This window comes from Sinocyclocheilus anshuiensis, unplaced genomic scaffold (genome assembly GCF_001515605.1).
Source record: "Sinocyclocheilus anshuiensis isolate Anshui unplaced genomic scaffold, SAMN03320099.WGS_v1.1 scaffold234, whole genome shotgun sequence".
Taxonomy (NCBI): domain Eukaryota; kingdom Metazoa; phylum Chordata; class Actinopteri; order Cypriniformes; family Cyprinidae; genus Sinocyclocheilus; species Sinocyclocheilus anshuiensis.
The window spans coordinates 2875479-2894880 of NW_015544165.1; the positions used below are offsets into that span (position 1 = coordinate 2875479).

Consider the following 19402-nt stretch of genomic DNA (forward strand, 5'->3'; position numbering starts at 1 on the left):
TTTACATGTAGCGTGTCGATTCAGCGTGGTATGCAAGACTCTCGCTCTCTCTCTTTGCATGTGTGAAAAAACACAGTGCTATCAGTAAAGCGACGGCGAGTCGTGCGCCTTCACACTAGTTTACGGTACGTCAAATACAGGTGCGCTGCGTGCTACATACTGCGCATCCATTGAGTACATGACATGATCCATTGAGCGCATCCAAATAGTACAGATCGCTTGACGGAGAGCGAAACTCTCAAGCGCTCAGTCAGCGTGTTTATCGAGTGAAAATATGTGTTGAACGCCTCTCACACACATACTGGCAAGAATTTATTAGCCAATGGCTAATGTTAGACATTATTTAGTCGCCCAGAGTAAGATTTAGTCACATATGCGAGTGATTTACTTGCAATGTAGAGGGTTGTCAACTGCTGTGTAAATTCCTGCAAGATATATTGAGTTGTATATATTTAATTATATGGATACTATAAAGCTGTAAATATCATATGCAATAATAATAATAATAATAATCTGAACAGCTCTCCCAGCAGGCTATAACTGAGTGGAGAATTGCTTCCCAGCAATAACGTTATAATATCAACAGCCGTGTTGATGAGGCCCTCAAGACACTATAGCACTGAAACTCAAAGCACTTTTGCACACAAAATTATTTTGGGACAACAAATATGATTTTGTGAAGCTTACAGGTTAAAAGCTCCCAGCTAAACCACTCAGTGAGAGACCCTACAAATAGCCTCTGCTTTGAGCAGTGACTTAAATTAAAAAAAAAGTGAGACTGTTAAAGGGTTATTTCACCCAAAATTGAAAATTAGCCTGCGTTTTACTCACTCTCGAGGCATCCTAGGTGTATATGACTTTCTTCTTTCAGACGAATCAAGTCGGAGTTATATAAAAAATTGTCCTGGCTATTCCAAGCTCTATCACTGCAGTCAGCAGGTGTTGCAGTTGAACAGTCCACTAGTCGTCAAATAAAGCACGCGCATCCATAATAAAACGTGCCTCACACGGCTCCGGGGGGTGAATAAAGGCCTCCTGTAGTGAATCCATGCATTTTTGTAAGATAAATATCCATATTTCAAATGTAATGAACACTTTTCTCTCACTTCCGGTTTCTGTCATACGCGGAAGGCGTTCCTGCGGATGACGTAGGACGTCGGCGTTGCGTGATTAGTGACGAACGCGGAGAGAGAACAAAATAAAACGCCGGACAAGAATTAGAAGTACAAACCGAGGATTTGTAAAGAAAAATGTCAGAGGATTTCGATATAAGCCAAGAGGAGACTGGTTTTCCTTTGCTAAAGTAAGGAAATTTTGCCTCCTTTGCTCCTATAAACTAACTCGCGAGACTAGCATATCTCAGAGGCGCACGCGCTGCGCATACGTCCTGCATCATCCGACGGAACGCCTTTCGCGTATGACAGATACCGGAAGTGAGAGAAAAGTGTTCATTACATTTGAAATATGGATATTTTTTTACAAAAACGCATGGATTCACTACAGGAGGCCTTTATTCACACCCCGGAGCCATGTGAGGCACGTTTTATTATGGATGCGCGTGCTTTATTTGACGACTTGTGGACTGTTCAACTGCAACACCCGCTGACTGCAATGATAGAGCTTGGAATATCCAGGACAATTTTTAATATAACTCCGACTGGATTTGTCTGAAAGAAGAAAGTCATATACACCTAGGATGCTTCGAGGCTATTACAGGCTAATTTTCATTTTTGGGTGAACTAACCCTTTAAGTAGCCTATTCACTGTACCAACTAGCAAAACCTTTATAAAAATAGAGAGGAAAACAAATTGAAACAAAAACAACCACCAAAGCCCTCAGTGGATACTGTGGCTTAATAATGGCTCAAGCACTGATGCAAAACTCTTGCCGTAGCCTGACCTGGACGTGTCATGCAAATGAACATTTCACTTAAAGCAAAGAGCCTGAGAGCACTTACCAAAGTGACTGCTGCCAGCACAGGATAATGCTTCTGCTACATCACTATTATGAATGATAATAGCCACAACACATCATTGAGTACCACTACCTGCCATTTCATCAGCCTACTCTAGCAGAAGAAGCCAAGTGGATGATGACTTGCAGGAATAATATCTTTTGACTCAGAGGTCCGAAACAGCAGTTGCTAGTGAAGTTTTTGGGCCATAGATAGAAAGTAGGACAACCAAGCTCATGAGAGCAAAAGACACCAGCTGTGCAGAACAAACTGACAGTTTAAAAGTCACATATCAAAAAAGTTCATTACAACACCAATCAATCTGTTTAATATGGCCTAACGTCCATTGTATCATCAAATATTAACATCCACTCTACAGAATTAACTTGAGACGAATAGTCTGGATACATTTACACAGCTCACGTGACTATTAAAAATTAAAAAGCCGATGGCAATGAACTGATTGTTCGAGATCGTTTCGCTTCAGATTGTTCATTGTTGATGTGCAACTCATCAAAACGCCTCAGTGAATCAAGTCCATGATGTCTTTGAGCTCAAGAGTCCCATGAATGTAGTGACCTAAATAGTGGTCGACCGATATGGGTTTTTTGACAAAGCAAGGTGGCCGATGGCCGATATAAAGCCGATATAATTTTATTTATTTTCATTTATATTTAAGAAATTTGAAATCATTTGAAAATGGATTAAAAATAATTGTGTAAAATAAACATACTTATACTTTAGAAGACAAAGCATTTTACACAAATAAATAAATATTTAATAAAAATCTAATTAAAAAGGAAGTAAACACGGTAACCAACAGGGCACTCAGTATTCTGGGAAGTTTGTGTGAATCATTTTTATAATTTTTTTTCAAATAAAGTCAAGGTAACACTCATTTTACACACAGCACGTAATGAAAATGACATGAATATGACAGTGGGCAACTGCATAAAGCGCAGCATAATTTCAAATCACTAGTTTAAAGTTTGTCGATCCTGCGTCTCCAGTGAAACTGAACTCTCCCTCCTGTCAGCATTCAATTTGCACGGATCGACCGTCACCCAGAGAACACGCGATCGTGCAGGAGAAATGCACACTTCACAAGATCTCAACTAGATTCGACTAAGTCTGCAAGGTTTGTGAAATTAAACGTTCATTCGTCATTCAAAGATTTGTTTAAATGATATAAATGCGTGTTTGCTGAATGCTGACGGCAAATGAGAAAGTATTATAATGTTTGCCTTTCTATTACTAATAATATTAAAGCAATCGTTATAATACTTTTTTTGTATACATTTTAATTCATTTATTATTAGATAGACTTATATCCATATTAGACAGAACTGAACGACGACAGCGAACAAGCGGGAGAATATGAGCGGTGTGCGCTCAGGCGCTGCAGCTGCCGTTCTCAGCGCCGTCAAAATAAAAGTCCGCCTCGACCACATCGGCCAAACAGAAAAACTTATCGGCCGATGCCGATATTTGAAAAATGCCAAATATCGGCCTTGGCGATATATCGGTCGACCACTAGACCTAAACAACTGACTCATCACAAGTGAAAGAACTAAAAACAGACCATGTTGTATATTAAATACGCATATCAGAGCAAACAGGTCACGCGCACGCACATACATACGCTAAAAGTGACTACATTTGATTTCTGTAATGTCTTTGGCACATCTTCAGGAGTGTGTCGCCAGAGCACTCTATCATAATAAAAATGTCCATACATGATTGAACCACTGTAAGTGGCATGGCTGATGTCTTTATTGTTACTACATTACTGTTGAACTTATGGAAAATGCTCTTAAAGTTACAGTTCAAAGCAAAAATGTAGTTCCAAAACCATTTGGAACTAAAGAAAATATTTTTAATATTCTCTCTCTATTTTTTACCCTTCCATTAAGAGATGGACCATAATTTGCATGCTTCAAAGTACAAATAGACATAGAAATTCATATGAATCTAGCAGTTTAATCAAAGTCTTCTGAAGACGAGATATGATTACTTCCTATGATGATTAGATTTAATTTAGGCTTTTATTCAGATATAAACACTGATCAACACATACATCAAACATAGCCAATGGAAGCTCAAAAGTGCTTGCTTAGATGAGACAATTTTGGTTGGATGGTCTTTCAATGGATAGAAAAAAATTGATGAGAGAATAGTAAATATACCTTTATTTGTGTTGTTAAGATGAATGAAAGTCTTATGGATTTGTAAGGACATGAGGGTGAGAGTAAATGATGACAGGATTTTTGGTTGAACTTAATATCATCATGCATGTCTAAACTTGTAAAGGAAGCTCTCACACCTCCTCCTCTTGCAAATAAGAGAGTATATAAAGGCCATAAAGGGTCTGGTAAAAATATAAATTCTGTCATCTTTCACTAATCTTCATGTTGTCAGGCAGAAGGACAATCCCAGTCACCATTCACTTGCATTATATGGAAAAGGAGTCATTGAAGGGTAACTGAGGTAGTCCATTCCTTACATTTCACCAAACATCTCCTTTCGTGATCCACAGAATAAAGTCAAACAGGGCTGGAACAAAATGAGGGTAGCTAAATTTTCATTTTAGGGCGAACTGTCCCTTTAAGGTTCCTGAACACACATTGGCTAACGTTGCGTTTTGTACGGTGGCCGAGAAGTGCTAAACAAATCACAATTCTGAAAACAAAATAACAAATTACAAACGCAAATGCAAGTCTAAAAAACGAAATAATTCAGAAAGCACAACAACAATTCAGAAAACATTATAACAAGTCAGAAAACACAACGACAAATCTATTTTCACTTAGTGTAAATAGAATCCATTGCTAATACCAGATTTGAAAAGGGAGGAAAAAAAGGTTCGGCAAAAGGCGGGATCGAACCCGGGTCGATCGCGTCAAAAAGCCAACGACACACGCTTATTATCCATCTGCGCCACTGGAACTGATAATTTACAGCCACTTTTAACTAAATGTAAATAGACACCTCGTATTTTTTATTCCATAGTAAGCGCAATTCATACAATACATTTAAACTGAGCTACTTTAATACTATCTCCGAACTTTCTACCACGACTCTGCTGTTCTTCGGCTGGTTCTTCCTGTATAGGTTGATTGACAGATGTCTCGTCCAGTCAGCGGTGAGTAATCCCAAACCAATGGCGCTGTCTCAAACTATACCTACCTCTTCCGGTTTGTCTGATTTGTCGTTGTGTTTTCTGACTTGTTAATTTGTTTTTGGATTTGTCCTTGTGTTTTCTGACTTGTTATTTTGTTTTCGAATTTGTCATTGTGTTTTCTGACTTGTTATAATGTTTTCTGAATTGTTATTTTGTTTTTTAGACTTGCATTTGCGTTTGTAATTTGTTATTTTGTTTTCAGAATTGTGATTTGTTTTGCACTTCTCGGCCACCGTAGTTTTGCCTATAAAAGCAAAAACACTTGGGAAATCTACTAGTAAACAGTGGCCAAGTTAGGATAAACAACCCAGACCATTTTATAAAACCAATACCAACTACATATTTAGATTAAGGGGAATTTACATTTATTTTGAATATTTTGCAGACGTACAATAAATAGCAAGAATAAAACAAAACAAGCCCACTACTCCTCGAAGTCTAATACAAAGAAGCGTCACCAATTATCGTGTAAAAATTGCAATTTAACCACAATATTTATGCATATTTTCAGCATAAAAAGTAACGCGCCAATGTGTTTTGTTAACATTTGTAACGCCTGTTGTTTTACTACAGAAACTATATCGGCTGTAATCAACCATCATCACTGTAACAAGCACTAACCTTGATCCGCTTCACTTTCTTCCACTTCTTACAACAACGCCATACGCCATTCACTCTTTGTCGGGATTCCCCTTCATTTCCAAAAGCTCTTCCCGCATTCCACACACGGATTCAATGGATTTTAATTGATCTGTTGAGAGACTCCTGGTCAATTCCAACGCTTCCCCGACAATCTATTGAACACAATGAGAAAGAGGGATAAGGCTTTAAACAGCTGTTTCCAAAATGGAGTGATCCCACAGCCAATCACACTCCGTCTGCTCTCTTACCAATAACAGCACTTCGCTTTGTTCACGCGGAGCTGCTTGCGTGATAAAATCGTGCGCTGAACAGTAACTTTAAATAATTTACATCTTGAAATGTTTGTTTTAAGGGAGTTTTATGAAAAGGAAGCAAGTTTCCAGGCTGGAGTAGGCGAGTGCTGAATACCCTTACAAAATTACCATGGCAACCACAGTTTCCGCCAAAATACCAACCTAGAGTGATTGTTTCTATTATGAAACTATGGCAGCTTGGCCACCACTGTCAGCAAAAATAAGCAAATTAAGCATGATGACTTCTGAAAGCTTTATACTTTGAAGAAGATATTAACGTACGGTGTTTTACTGTATTGGTTGTAAGTATGGATTTTATGTTATTGTATATGGTGCCTGTGAAGACACTATGAACTGATTCCTTTTTTTCCAGATGTAGGAAGACAGGAAGTGTGCTAGTGGATGAAGTTGCTGTCAGATGGTGTATGTCTCCATCTTCTGGTGAACTGCATACTACACAGCACTTCTTCAGCCAACCACAAATAACAGAATAATCTTTTAACTTTAAAAATTATAATCTTTATTGACTGTTTTAACAAACAGAAATAATAAAGTATTTAAATAATAAGATATGGCTACAATACAAGACATATGGTCTGACATAAACATAAGGCTTGAAATTATGGCATAAAATATGCTCAGTAAGACAAAAATTATATTACATCCCTTAATACTTAAAATAAAACAAACCAGTTATCTATACAAGATGTATACATTTGAACTTTATATTGGCCACTTAACTTTAAAAAATATTATGTATTCCAGAGGTAAAGTATACTGAGCTAACTCACCTCAGCTTAATATGCTATAAATGTAACACTACTTGATGTTAAACAATTTCTAAAGCTTATCATGTAACTTACAGTGACAAAGGTATTGTGTGTACAAAAAATGTAACACACTTGCGAACAGTCAAAGACATAAATAAGGAAAACAAACTATTTTAGAGATGTTCTGTCCACAAATCAGAAAGTAACATGGTCATTATTTTGTTCTCTGTAGGATAAAATAACCCGCTGTACCGAGGCTTTTAAATTTAAAAATGCACATTGTTATTGCTTTGGATATAACTGACATGGGCCACTATCTCCAATGTGCTATATAAATCTTCTATTTAATTAATCTTTCTAAATATCTCATTTTCCCTTCACTGTAAATTAAGGCAAGCATTATTTGAGATGTTACATAAAATAAGAATGATGTAGTGCTAAAATCTATTTTAGACATTTAAAAACTCATTGTAACAAATACAGACACTGATTAAAACCCTAGGCTCCTTCTTAAAAGGATGTTTTTTGGATGGCTATGAGTATTCTGAAAATGATTTTGAATCAAGTTTTTATAACACATAGTGACCAGATTAAGCCAAAGCAATAAGTAAATATCCAGCATCTAAATGGCTGTCTGTACTAGATATTTTAAACAGTCAGACTCATCCGGTGACCTGTGAATACATAGTTAGTCATAGCTAAACAAATGTTTCAAATGAAGCAGTTGCACGTTGCCAAGAGGTCAGTAACAATAATAAAGCTGGGAACGTAGATGTCTGAAGGAGTCCTCTCCACGTGCGCCAGCTTGCTCTCCCTCAAACACCATGGAATCTGGCAGAATGACGCCCTCCAGAGGATCAGGCTGGCAGAACTCCACCACAAACTCTTCCTCAGCCTCCAGCAGCGTTCTGGACCAGGCAGACATGTCAAGTCTTCCAGCCACTCCTCCATACTCTTGAGGCAGTACAGATTGAGGAATGACTCGATGGAGAGAGGCCAAGTCTGAGCCGTGCAGGACATACTGTTGGGAGAAGACAGACTTGTTTCTAGAATTATTGTGCTAGAAATGTCTGTGTGTAAATACCAGGATAAGTAGCAAGTTACTTACCCTCTCTGCCATTTTCTCTTTCAGAAATGGCTTAATTATTGCAAAAATACCCTTGAAGATACGAGGCTCATTTATAATGTTTACAGCCTTTATTCTGATTGGGAAGCCATCCTGAAACACAAAAGCAACGGTCAGTACTAAAAATCAATGACTTCATCACAATGAATCGCTGGGCTACTTTTGCAATGTCTTACCTGAAGGATGCCGACAACTTTCTTTGCCAAAAGCGGTCCTGGATTAGAGGCTTGAGAGAGGCCAACTCCTGTATAATCCACCAGGATAACAATTCCATTCACTTGGGTTTCCTCAGGCTGAATCAGCTTCTCTAATGTCAAATAAATAGCCCGAATGTTGTCCACAAATGGGTAATCATTAGGCTTCCATTTACCTAGGAAAGCAAAAGACAAAATTGTTTTGTTTTTTCTTTATTGTTAACAGTAACACTGGGACAATATACTGTAGATATCAAATCAGCAAGAAAGAGAAACTGTGATCATCTTTTCGTCTCAATTATAACTATTTTAAACTGCAATAATATTTCACAATGTTACAGTTTTTTCTGTATTTCTGATCAAATGAATGCAGCCTTGCAGAAGAAACTTCCTTAAAAAACATTACAAATCTTACTGATCCCAAACTTTTGAATGGCAGTCAGTGTATATATGCACTTTATGTAAGTCTGTTATGAAGATCTCACTGATTTACAAGTTATCAGAATTTCATATTACTTTTTGGCCAAATAAATATCAGCTGCACCAAATAGCATACAGTATTTTTGTCCAGTTATGGCCTCTGAATAACACCGTTTTTTTTTCTTTCTCGAGTGTGAGCTCCATATTATCACTATATCATACTACGTATATGAGCCTATAAACTGTTCCATTTCAAAAGATTCTATTTTTTCTGACTATTATTTCTTATGTCAGGTTTTACATAGTTAATTTTTGTATTATTCATTAATCTTACCCAAAGATTTAGGTTTCGTGTCTGATTAAGGTCTTGTTAAGACAATAAGAAGCATTACCTGGTCGTAAACACAGTATGTAGCGTCCATGAGGGTCTGGTCTGGGCAGGATAGTGAGAAAACCCAGATCTAGGACGTGCTTCACTGTGGAGGGCTTCAGGTCCTGAAACACCTCAGCCCAGGCTTTCCGGCTGGCATGATAATTCAAGAGTAGCTGAAGTGCCCGGTCATAATCAAACTTTCTGGCCCTGAGGAAGCGCAGCAGAAATGCATCGTCTAACCGTGTCCTGAGATTAGGGTGGTCTTTTAGTATCATATCTCGTAATGCCTGGACATCCCGGAGCCTCCATTCGGGCTTCTCCTGGAGCTCTTCCCGTGCCTTGGCCACTAGTTCAGGAGTCAGGGTGCAGGCGTAGATGGGTGGGGGTGGAGCAGGGAAGCCTACACCTGCCACCACTTCTCTTGGAGGGCCAAGATCAATGTGGCCATTTTGGTCTGCCATGGGCTATTGGTGTAGAGAAATATTCAAGAATCATTTAATATAAAATCATGTCAGTGACAACCATAGAGCAGTTTACGGCCAATTGTTAATAAAGAAAATGCCATCAAGCACTATATATATATATATATATATATATATATATATATACATTGTTAGGAACATTCTGGGAATCAAAAATTGTTAGCTGGGTACTTACTGGAGTTCCACAACTATTGGCTTTGTTCTCTCTCACCGGACTTGTGTGTGTGTGTAGCTTAGACTGTAAAAAAAAAAAAACATGGACGTAGTGTCCGTGAAGTCACTCGTAGTTTTTTGAAGAGCATTTTTGAAGCCTAAAGTGGGCGGAGCCGACCGCCGCCATCTTGGCAGTGCGTCACCGCGCGTCACTCTCGGATAATCGAAAATGGGCAAAAAGGCGGGATGTGGGTGAAGCTGAGGTGCTAGATGCTGAAACCACGCCAGCAGTGCTGCCGTGCAAAGACAAAACACCATAACTTCGTTTTTGGTCGAAATTAGTTATTTATAATTTTGGGACATATATGACCTCCTTTATCATGTGTATAAGTATCTTGGAGAAAAGCCCAGGAGAAACCAAGGCAGAACACAGTATCATCAGTTACCGCTCTTTGACTTTGTTTAGACCGTTCAAATTAAGTTACGGTGCTCTGCATTTGTTTAGCCGTTCGTCAATATTACTGTGCCAGCCTGGAGTTATACGGCCTTTGTTTTACTGTCCATTAAAGTCTGCCGCGTTAATTTGTGTACTTTCATACATCTGTCGGCACTTCTTTAGACAAACAAATTAGATAGATCGCGATCTAACAAAGTTACATGTAACTAGTTACTCCCCAACACTGTATATATATATATATATATATATATATCGACCGCCGCCATCTTGGCAGTGCGTCACCGCGCGTCACTCCCGGATAATCGAAAATGGGCAAAAAGGCGGGACGTGGGTGAAGCTGAGGCGCTAGTTGCTGAAACCACACCCATCTTTGGTGACAGCAGTGCTGCCGTGCAAAGACAAAACACCATAACTTCGTTTTTGGTCGAAATGAGTTATTGATAATTTTGGGACATACGTATATGACCTCCTTTATCATGTGTATAAGTATCTTGGAGAAAAGCCCAGGAGAACACAGTATCATCAGTTACTGCTCTTTGACTTTGTTTTAGATCGCTCAAATTAAGTTACCGTGCTCTGCATCTGTTTCTGTCAATATTACTGTGCCAGCCTGGAGTTGTACGGTATTCTGCCTTTGTTTTACTGTACATTAAAGTCTGCGTTTTTAAATTACCGTGACTTGTGTACTTTCATACATCTGTCGGCACTTCTTTAGCCAAACAAATTAGATAGCGATCTAACAAACTGCTCCATATAACAAAGCACTGTAAACAAGTAACGACTAGATAACTTGGCAACAATAATTAATCGTAAATAATCTTTAAAGTTGTTTTTTTTCTTTTTATAATGCAGATGCCAGCTCTCAGTCTAGGGCTGCCCACTTCTGCACGTGTGAGGAGTCGAATGCCATGACAGCGTATCACATCAAATCAGTTAGGCTACTGTTCGCAATTAAATCCGTTTACTACCTTTTCTTGTAACTCGATAAAAAAAACATTGCAATGAAAGACTTATTCCATGGAGAGGTGACAGAGCCTGCTTTTCTGCAGATGAACAGTGAAAGTCAACTAAATGCACTCAGGAAGGCCCTGGGTAAATGGATTTATAGCGTTGTGGAACCAAACTCTTCATATATATATTATATCTAGTGTGAAAATCAATGTTTTGTTGGTAAATGTAGATTTTGCAGATATCATGTTCATATTTATACAATGACAATGTCCATCTTCCTGGTGACTATTAAATGAAAGTAATGATGGTATTATTTTCTACAGCATTTTCTACATACAGCAGGATCTTTTATGAAGAACAACTGTAAAAGGACTCATATTCTTCCTGGCGCTACTGTGGTGTTCATGAAGTACTATAATTAAATATATGAAAGCCAGGCATGGTACTTTAAAATGCTGAATGATTACAATTTTTAAACGTTTAAAAGTTGATGCCCTTCATATAAAAACGAACAGAAATATTACCAACCTGCCAAAGAAATCCGCAATCAGTTCCGTGTACAGCGAGAAGCCGTTCTACCATTGGTCACTCGGTATCATGTGTATGATGTATGACGCTAGCCACGTTTAATCAGTCTGTTTCCCTTAAAGGTACAATATGTAAGATTTACGTAATAAAATATCCAAAAACTACTTGCACAGTGTTATATATTTTATGCAGTTGTGTATTTATGTTATTTCAAAAGTTCCCAATGATTTGTAAATCCAGAGAAATTCCAATTTTAAATAATGGCTGGTCCCTGGTCATTGTCGCAGATCAATGATGCAATATCCGCATATCCTCAGTTTCTGCTTGGGGCTATGTGTTTTTTGGCCAATTGCAGCAGACACAGGGAGTGTTCGGGGTAACCTGTTTACAAACGCGGTGCAGGACAGGTAAGGAGGTATCTTTGCATTAAGCAAAAGTGGCGTTGGTTTTGGTTATAAAAATCGACTTTTACTTTCCATATGCTGTTAATAGGCTTCACTTTATTATTTTCTGTCCCATCAAAAGTACCCTAGGTGTTCGAAACCGTTATGAAATAAAAAAATATTGAACTATATCTTGAACGCAACTTGACACCAGGTTTATTGAATTATAGATGTGATTAATTAATCATTCATTCAATAACTGGCACATCTGGTTATATCATTCCCTGACAAAGATTTCTTAAGAGAAACTATCAGTAAGGCGCCTGCTTTATGAATTGTTTTATTGTCTGTTATCAGTGTTAAGAAGCACACACCTCCAGCAGCACTAAAAAATCCTTGACCATTCTTTGCCACGTACACTTATTTTTATCATCTTGTTTTGAAGCAGGTTTTACAGCTGGAGATGATTATGAGCCTGAAAAGTTGCCCTGAAAAACTTTTGCCATTGAATAAGGCTTTACATTTGGAAGGAAATGGATATGCATGATCACAATTTAACTGCCTACTGGGGGGGTAAAAAAAAAAAAAAAACTGTCTAAATTGCCTGGATTTAGCTGGTCTTCTAGCCTGATCAGATACGTGCCCAAAACCTGTACAAATTCAGACCAACAAACCATTTAAGACTGGTTTAAGTTGGATTTTCTTGCAGAGTATATAACAACTGTATCTTCCAAATAAAAAGGCTTATTGAGATGTTTGCTCAGACCACCTACTGAAATTATGGTGGATGCTGTTTAAAAATTTACATTATTATAGCAGCTTGTGTGACCTAAAGATAAGATTCTAAATGATAATTATAGAGATATGAATGGAAATAAACAACAGCACACTTTTATGTAAAAATATAGCCTTGACATTTAATATGTTCACATTGCAAGTTTGAAATTACCCTTCTCCCAGAAGGCAGTAATTGTAAAGGGGCAGTAAATGACCAATACGTAAAACTATAAATGAGTGTGACATTCTCTTACTGTATGCATACATACACATCACTATCTAGTTACAGCTAAGGGCTTGAATAGGAAACAAAAATGTTTGTTTTTTATCCTAAAATCATGAATTAGAATAGACTAAATCCATTTATGATAAAAGGAAATCGTTATATTTACAATTTAAGTATGGCACATACAGAAAAATATGAAATGCACATAATTACCAGCATTTTGGTAAATAACAATATTTCCAAGGCACAAAATGTTATGTATTCTCTCAGGATATCATAAAAGTACTATAAGAGCCAGTAGCAAGCTGTTAAAATACTGTACAATAAAACAAACATCTGATCATATTCAGGCCTGCTGTAACATTTATGGAACTCAAACTCTCCTTGAAAGGAGAAGAAAACTTGCATAACCTTTGTATTACATGGTGTTATATGCTGTTGTGACTCCTTGGGTAGTATAAATATGCACCACTAGTTCGTTCTAAAACATACATACAGCAAACAAATGAGATGGGATGAACATATATATTTAAAGTGTGATTGTTGCACACCTTTAAACTCAACTATTTTGGTTTAAAGTTCTTAAAATAGGAAATTCTGAACAATTTCACAGTGTCTTTACTAAAAAGCTTAAATTTAACAGCTGGGGAATATAAATGTTAGTGTTACTGTGTCCAGATGCGTATGAGAATGAATTGTCACGCTTAGCACAGTCTATTAATAGTACCCAGTTAAAAACAAAAAACAAAACTTGAGCTGTGTTTCTCTGTGCACTCAGATGGCCTCTTGTTTAGTGATGGTTGGTTGAGGGATGGAGCTTGGTTGCTTGGGCACTGTGGCTATAACACCCAAAGCCATTTTGTAATGATCAGAACCTGAGGCCGTCGGCGGAGATGGGATTGGAGTTTCCGGAGTGGCTGTTTAGAAAAAGAGCAAGAGGATACATTAGATCAAGGGTCCACATAGGGGAATTATGGAACCTTAAATAAGCATAATTTGCATAGCATGACAACATGCAAAAGAAAGAAACCATTGGTTGACACGAAATAAGCATGCTTATGAAATTTCTGAAGGCATTAGCGCAGAAAAGCAGTACAGTAGCCTTCTTTGACAAAATAAGCCTGATTAGTTTCTACGATTCTGGCAAGGATTACTCCAACAAGCCTGTTTGTCCCTGACTACCTGGTTTTCTCATTTTAAGGACCTATATTTTCTGTTCGGTTCTCCAAACAAATTTTCATTCACTCAGTTCAAGAAGATAGTGTTACTTACACATCTGGCCATGGTGAATTGGAGTGGCCATGTTTGTGGTGGTGACTATGACATTGTTACTGAGGTGCTCCTGGACCAGATGTGGGTGTAGAGAATGATGGGCATGAGGAGCTTCATTAGCAGAACCTGACAGAAAAAGAGAGTCATTAAATCTCTGATTGGGAAGATCATTTACAAATCTGAATCAAGTAGGAACTTGTTTTTTCAGTCTATATGAACTATGTAGGGTTATTAAGAAACCGGAGTGTATAGGCTGCCTTTTTTATATCAGTTTTCAAGATTATGACAAGCTGTTCCTAGATGTTTATCATGCATCTCAGATATTGCACCTTTTGACAGCTATCCAAAGTTAAGGCCCATTTACATACAGTGCTGTCTAATAACCATGACTTTGCACTTGTCTACAAAGTTTCACTTCATTAACAGAAATCAGTTACCTCCTAGAAGCATCTCTTGTAGCAGGTTGTCTATCTTCGCCATTCCAAACAATTTAACAAACTGGATTTGCTCGATCATTTGCCAGGTGATGCTCTGCAGCATCGGCAACAGAAGAAGTAGCTCGCCGAACCGCCCCCGCGAGTCGTATTGCCGGTCATTGATGTAGTCCTCCAAACTAACTTGAACTTGGTATCGCATACGTTTGATCTTGCTTGGGTCGCTTAAACCTTTGGCATCTACGTGAGAAAGGCCGTCACATTAGATCTTTTTGAAAACTCACTCGACATTCTGCTCTGTTTTGTCTCATTTTTAGGGCAATTTCCCACCTGGATCGAAAAATACAATGGCCTTCAAGCAGGCATATTCATTGTCATCGATCTGGAGATCCTGGAAGGGAAGGACTAACTCGTCAAGGATCCTTACAGACACACGGCTCACCTCCAATTCAGGACAGTTTCGTGGAATTATATGATCATTACCTGCGAGAAACATGGAAAATTGTGAGGTAAAACATTAGTAAAAGCGCTTGAGTCCAGAAGTCTGTCATATCCACATTTCCAATGTGCTTTTGAACTTACCTAATAGTAAAATGTCCTTATACAGCATGGAACGTTTGGCAGCTCCTAGTAGCAGATGTTCTCCAGCATGAGCTCGCAGTAAAGCCACCTGAGACAGATAAACATGCATAGGTTTGGTTAGAGTCCTTTTTATAACCATAATAGCTGTTTCTTTCGCCTAAAATTAAATGGAGATATATTCAAAGTATTTATGGAGGCAAAATCAGGTCTGAGTTCATGCCTGAATGTGCATGTGTGTATTCACGTGCATGTTTGTGTGAGAAGATGCAGTTTGAGGCGTTCTCACCCACAGCTTAAACACTGATCAGTTATCATGCCTCAGTGCTCAGCATGTTAATGATTCTGAATGTCTCAAGATGTAACTTTCAAACCATCTCATCATATTCTAACCTGAGCCATCTAAATACATTAACCACCCAAACTGAAGATCTCTGAACTTTTTCTCCAACTGAGACAAAAAATTGAGCCAACTGACACTAATATCTATTAAATGTACATTGAGGGAGTACATTTTCAGCTAAATAAGAGGTGCTTATCTTACCTGATCATCCAGGGGAAGGTCACAGAATGCTGGAATGTATTTAGCCCATTCAACCAGTACCAGCAGCTGCTGTTTCATAGAATCGCACACATCGGTTATATTGGCTGTCTTCTTCGTTCTGATGTCGCCATTCATGATAGAACCGGGTGATGAGATCTGCATAGTAGGATATGGGAGAATTTTATTATTTTATGATATTATTTATTATGTGTACATCTCTTAAACATGATTATACACACATACATGCATACACACATACATACTGTGTATGTATAGTAATGATTTAAATGTATAATCATGTTATAAATATAAATCATGTAATATATTTTAAAGGTGAATTTGTCATTTCTGTGCCTCTAGCTACACCCAGTGAAATTGCAGAAGTGTTGACTGTTTCCGAACAGGTTTCCAAATCTGCCACTGCCCAGATAGTCATGCTCAAACCAATGCCATTGGTTAAGCGTGTGTTGCTATATGGTTCTGATTGGGATGCTCAAACAAACAGGGCAATGTGTTGACAGCTGTGTCACAGTGTTTACATTTTTTTCAGAGGAATCAACCTACTTCTAAGAATCAGTGACGTCTTATTGTCTCTGCATTTTGAACTGGGTTAAGAGAACATATTTTAGAGATATTTAAGAGAACATATCACAATTCACCTTGTGATTTGAACCTAGATTTGAATCACATTGTGTACCTGTCTAGAAAGGACATCAGCTTGAATGAGTGCGTTTATGGAGGGTAAGCTGCAGTCTTCATAGCTGGATCTTCTGGTGCTAATCCTGTCTCTTTCATTCTGCACAGCTGAGAATGAGAGGAACACTTTTAATCAGCAAATTAACGTTAAATTTATTACAAATACACATAGAAGGTGTATTTTGACCAATACAGAAAAAAACAGCTCTGAGTAAACCACTGAAACATACTCTTTCATTATCAGTAGCAGTGAATGCCACCCAGTTCTGACAACCAATTGAGATAGCAGGGATGAGGCATATTAGCCGACTTTGTGAGAGGGGGGAGTCCTCAAGGTTGCGCTTTTTTATCAGTGTGCAGTTATGATGGCTCTAAACTGTTTGTTCAGCATAAACCAGACATAGACCTCAGTGCATTGTTGAGTGAACATTAACAAAATGTCTCTTGCTAACTCTCTCTGCTGTTGCAACATCTCCCATTTGCGCCACCACATCCCCTAATCTCCCAAACAGTGCAGGGAGTTTTAGTCTCTGTTTTTTACTTCTTTAATAGCATTATATGAATGAAATCTAACATCATGAGGAAGTACCTTCCTTCTTCATCCCAGCTCGAAAACATTTCTTTAGTCTGCAGTACCGGCACTGATTTCTCTTGTCTTTGTCCACTATGCACTGTCTGTTAAATCTGTATGGAAGCATAAAGAAGTCAGAGATTTACTTTGACGTTGGATAAATTGGATGGAAACGTGGTCTTTTATGCAGAATTATGGCATTATGTTTGCATTGTTAGCCAAGGAGGTGTTCTTTTTTTTCTGACCTGCAGGAATACATGTGGTTTTTGCGTACGCTGCGTCTGAAGAACCCCTTGCATCCATCACAGCTGGAGGCTCCATAGTGCTTTCCTGTAGCCCGGTCCCCACAGATGGCACATAGGGTGCCGGCCCCTAAGAGGTTGGCAGCATTCATGATGGCACTCTCAGCTGGCGAGGAGTCTGAAATCATGGGGGATCTTGAATTTAGTGTCACAAGTGTTTTATTTTATTTATTTATTTATTTCTGTTTTTAACTATTCTTTTATATCTCATGTCTGGGTTGCAGATTGAACCAGACAGATTCCTGATTCCAGACCAATAGGGGAAAGGTCATGCAGTGAAAAATACTCACAAAAAGACATATTTACAGCTAAATCAATTGGTAGTGAATCATCATCATGAACATGTGCTGGAAGGGCTGTTTGCTAAGTAATCCAGAAATGATTAGTACTAAACCTGTACAAAAGCTACAACAAGATCATCTTAGGTTATATGAACTCTAATTAGTGTTCTTGATGACCTACTTAACAAATGTAAAAAAAATAAAATGAACAGTAATGTATATGATTCATATGAGTCAGTTTGATTTAAAAAAAAGATCATCTAGATAGTGATTTGATTTTATGTTGATGTCAGAAATCATTTAAACATGAATAATTTCACAAAAGATGTGTGAGTTGTTAGATGTTCATTCTTATTATGTTATAGTTAATCAGATAACTACATTAAAAACCAAGCAATGATCAAAGGCAAAACGTTTTTAAATGGCTCATCAGTATGAGTGATTATGTGGTGATCATCTAAATGGAAAATAATACAACCGTTGTGCTTGTATGTGATTTAAAAATGTTAAAATTTAAAATATTGGTTATAATGTTTCAGAATTACAAAAAATATATAATAATTTAAATAATTTAAATATAATATATATTATTGTCTAACTCAAATGTAAACATTTTATAAATTGGACTCTTACTGCTTTACCTAAATATAACTTTACCCTACATATTAGATTACTTTGTCAGGTTGATACTGGTTGGATATCAATTTGTTGCACAAAACCTAGACATGGGAGACTTAGCTGCGAAACATTTACATGACACCCTCTTTGCTCAGTAATCATTCATCCTGGTGTCAAACTTCTCTTGAAATACTATCCAAACAAGTCATTTTATCCCAAGCCAACTGTATGAGAACAAGCAAGAGGAGTCGAATGAACCTCTTCTCCTTGTAGAGTACCATTTCTGCAGGACAGAGCATGCTGTGCTTCTTATCTTCTCCTGAAAAATGTATTTTGTATTGGCTTTTACAATCAGTATTGGGTGTTCTGTGCAAAAGGTTACGAACTTGCCAATTGGCACTTAACTATAAGCCTATCAGCCCTGTTAAACATCTGCCGCCCACTCTTGACCATATACTATATACTAGCCTATATAAGTCACTAAAGGTCTCAAAGATCACTGCGGGTCTGAGCGGATGACTCACCTGTGCTCATCGCAAGCACTTGCATGTTCTCAAACTCCAGGGTGGTGTAGGCTGGGTCCAAGGCCTCGCTATAGTCTGCCATCTCCATGTCTACTAGTGGTTTGGACAAACGCATTCTCAGCTACCTGATGCTGGGGGGAAAGACTTGTCCTCTCCACAGCGTTTGGACACCCCCTCATAGGCCAAGCTCCTCCTCTTGGAGGGGTAGACACCTCTGAGTGACAGGGGCCATGTCCTCAATGGCAAAGATGAGGCTTGCTGTGATTGACAGTCTGGGCCTCCTCCCAGGGCACGGCCCCATTCTGAAGTGGGATGGCTCTTATGTTAATGATTAAAGTGCTAAATCAGAGTTGTTGTTTTTTTCAGAGACTGAGACAAACAGGGGGTTTTACTGTCTTATTTTTTGTCTCAATGTCCTAAATTCATTACTAGAAAAATATAGCCAGTCTCAACACTATGCTTTCTATCTCAGTTCCCCAACAATGGCTTAAGGGGTCATGAAAGATGACTGTCTGGGTCACTGTCACATATTAGAGAGTATGGAAAAGTGACTCATATTTGACTCTAATGTATAAGATTGAAAGTAAGTGGTCCGCATTTCAACGTGCAAATTGCATATTTGCTAAATCTCTGTTAATTCTAGCACAATAAACAACAGCAATAACTCACA

At 38.1% G+C, this 19402-nt stretch overlaps 3 protein-coding genes across 3 annotated transcripts in view; all 3 read right to left on the bottom strand.

Annotated features, from left to right (window-relative positions):
• The window catches only part of LOC107695843 (cAMP-dependent protein kinase inhibitor gamma-like), a 38532-nt gene extending 32500 nt beyond the window's left edge, over positions 1-6032 (bottom strand). Inside the window, exon 1 of the mRNA XM_016495921.1 lies at positions 5758-6032. The gene's annotated coding sequence lies outside the window, so the exon portion shown is untranslated. The remainder of the gene's footprint in view (positions 1-5757) is intronic.
• A 713-nt stretch (positions 6033-6745) lies between these two features.
• On the bottom strand, positions 6746-11589 carry LOC107695756 (alpha-tocopherol transfer protein-like). Its single transcript, XM_016495787.1, has 5 exons — positions 11526-11589; positions 8974-9418; positions 8144-8337; positions 7950-8060; positions 6746-7862 (listed from the first exon to the last, which is right to left on the bottom strand). Exons 1-5 carry the CDS (start codon positions 11577-11579, stop codon positions 7584-7586), a joined length of 1083 nt encoding a protein of 360 aa, XP_016351273.1. The 5' UTR covers positions 11580-11589; the 3' UTR covers positions 6746-7583.
• A 1416-nt stretch (positions 11590-13005) lies between these two features.
• On the bottom strand, positions 13006-18974 carry LOC107695845 (hepatocyte nuclear factor 4-alpha-like). The gene is made up of 10 exons (XM_016495922.1): positions 18733-18974; positions 17253-17427; positions 17026-17120; positions 16438-16544; positions 15741-15896; positions 15200-15287; positions 14948-15100; positions 14621-14857; positions 14184-14309; positions 13006-13828 (listed from the first exon to the last, which is right to left on the bottom strand). The coding sequence occupies exons 1-10, from the start codon at positions 18845-18847 to the stop codon at positions 13686-13688; spliced, it is 1395 nt and encodes a 464-aa protein (XP_016351408.1). The 5' UTR covers positions 18848-18974; the 3' UTR covers positions 13006-13685.
• Between the last annotated feature and the right edge of the window lie 428 nt (positions 18975-19402).

Bases quoted from the DNA above. Each gene is read 5' to 3' on its own strand.
- LOC107695756 (XM_016495787.1), bottom strand. From the start codon at position 11,579: ATGGTAGAACGGCTTCTCGCTGTACACGGAACTGATTGCGGATTTCTT. The intron at 8,061-8,143 runs GTAAGACATTGC...TTTGTGTTTCAG, and splicing joins AAGTTGTCGGCATCCTTCAG to GATGGCTTCCCAATCAGAAT. The intron at 7,863-7,949 runs GTAAGTAACTTG...TTCTCCCAACAG, and splicing joins AAGAGAAAATGGCAGAGAGG to TATGTCCTGCACGGCTCAGA.
- LOC107695845 (XM_016495922.1), bottom strand. From the start codon at position 18,847: ATGCGTTTGTCCAAACCACTAGTAGACATGGAGATGGCAGACTATAGC. The intron at 17,121-17,252 runs GTCAGAAAAAAA...GCTTCCATACAG, and splicing joins AACCACATGTATTCCTGCAG to ATTTAACAGACAGTGCATAG. The intron at 15,897-16,437 runs GTACACAATGTG...CCTACTATGCAG, and splicing joins CTGATGTCCTTTCTAGACAG to ATCTCATCACCCGGTTCTAT.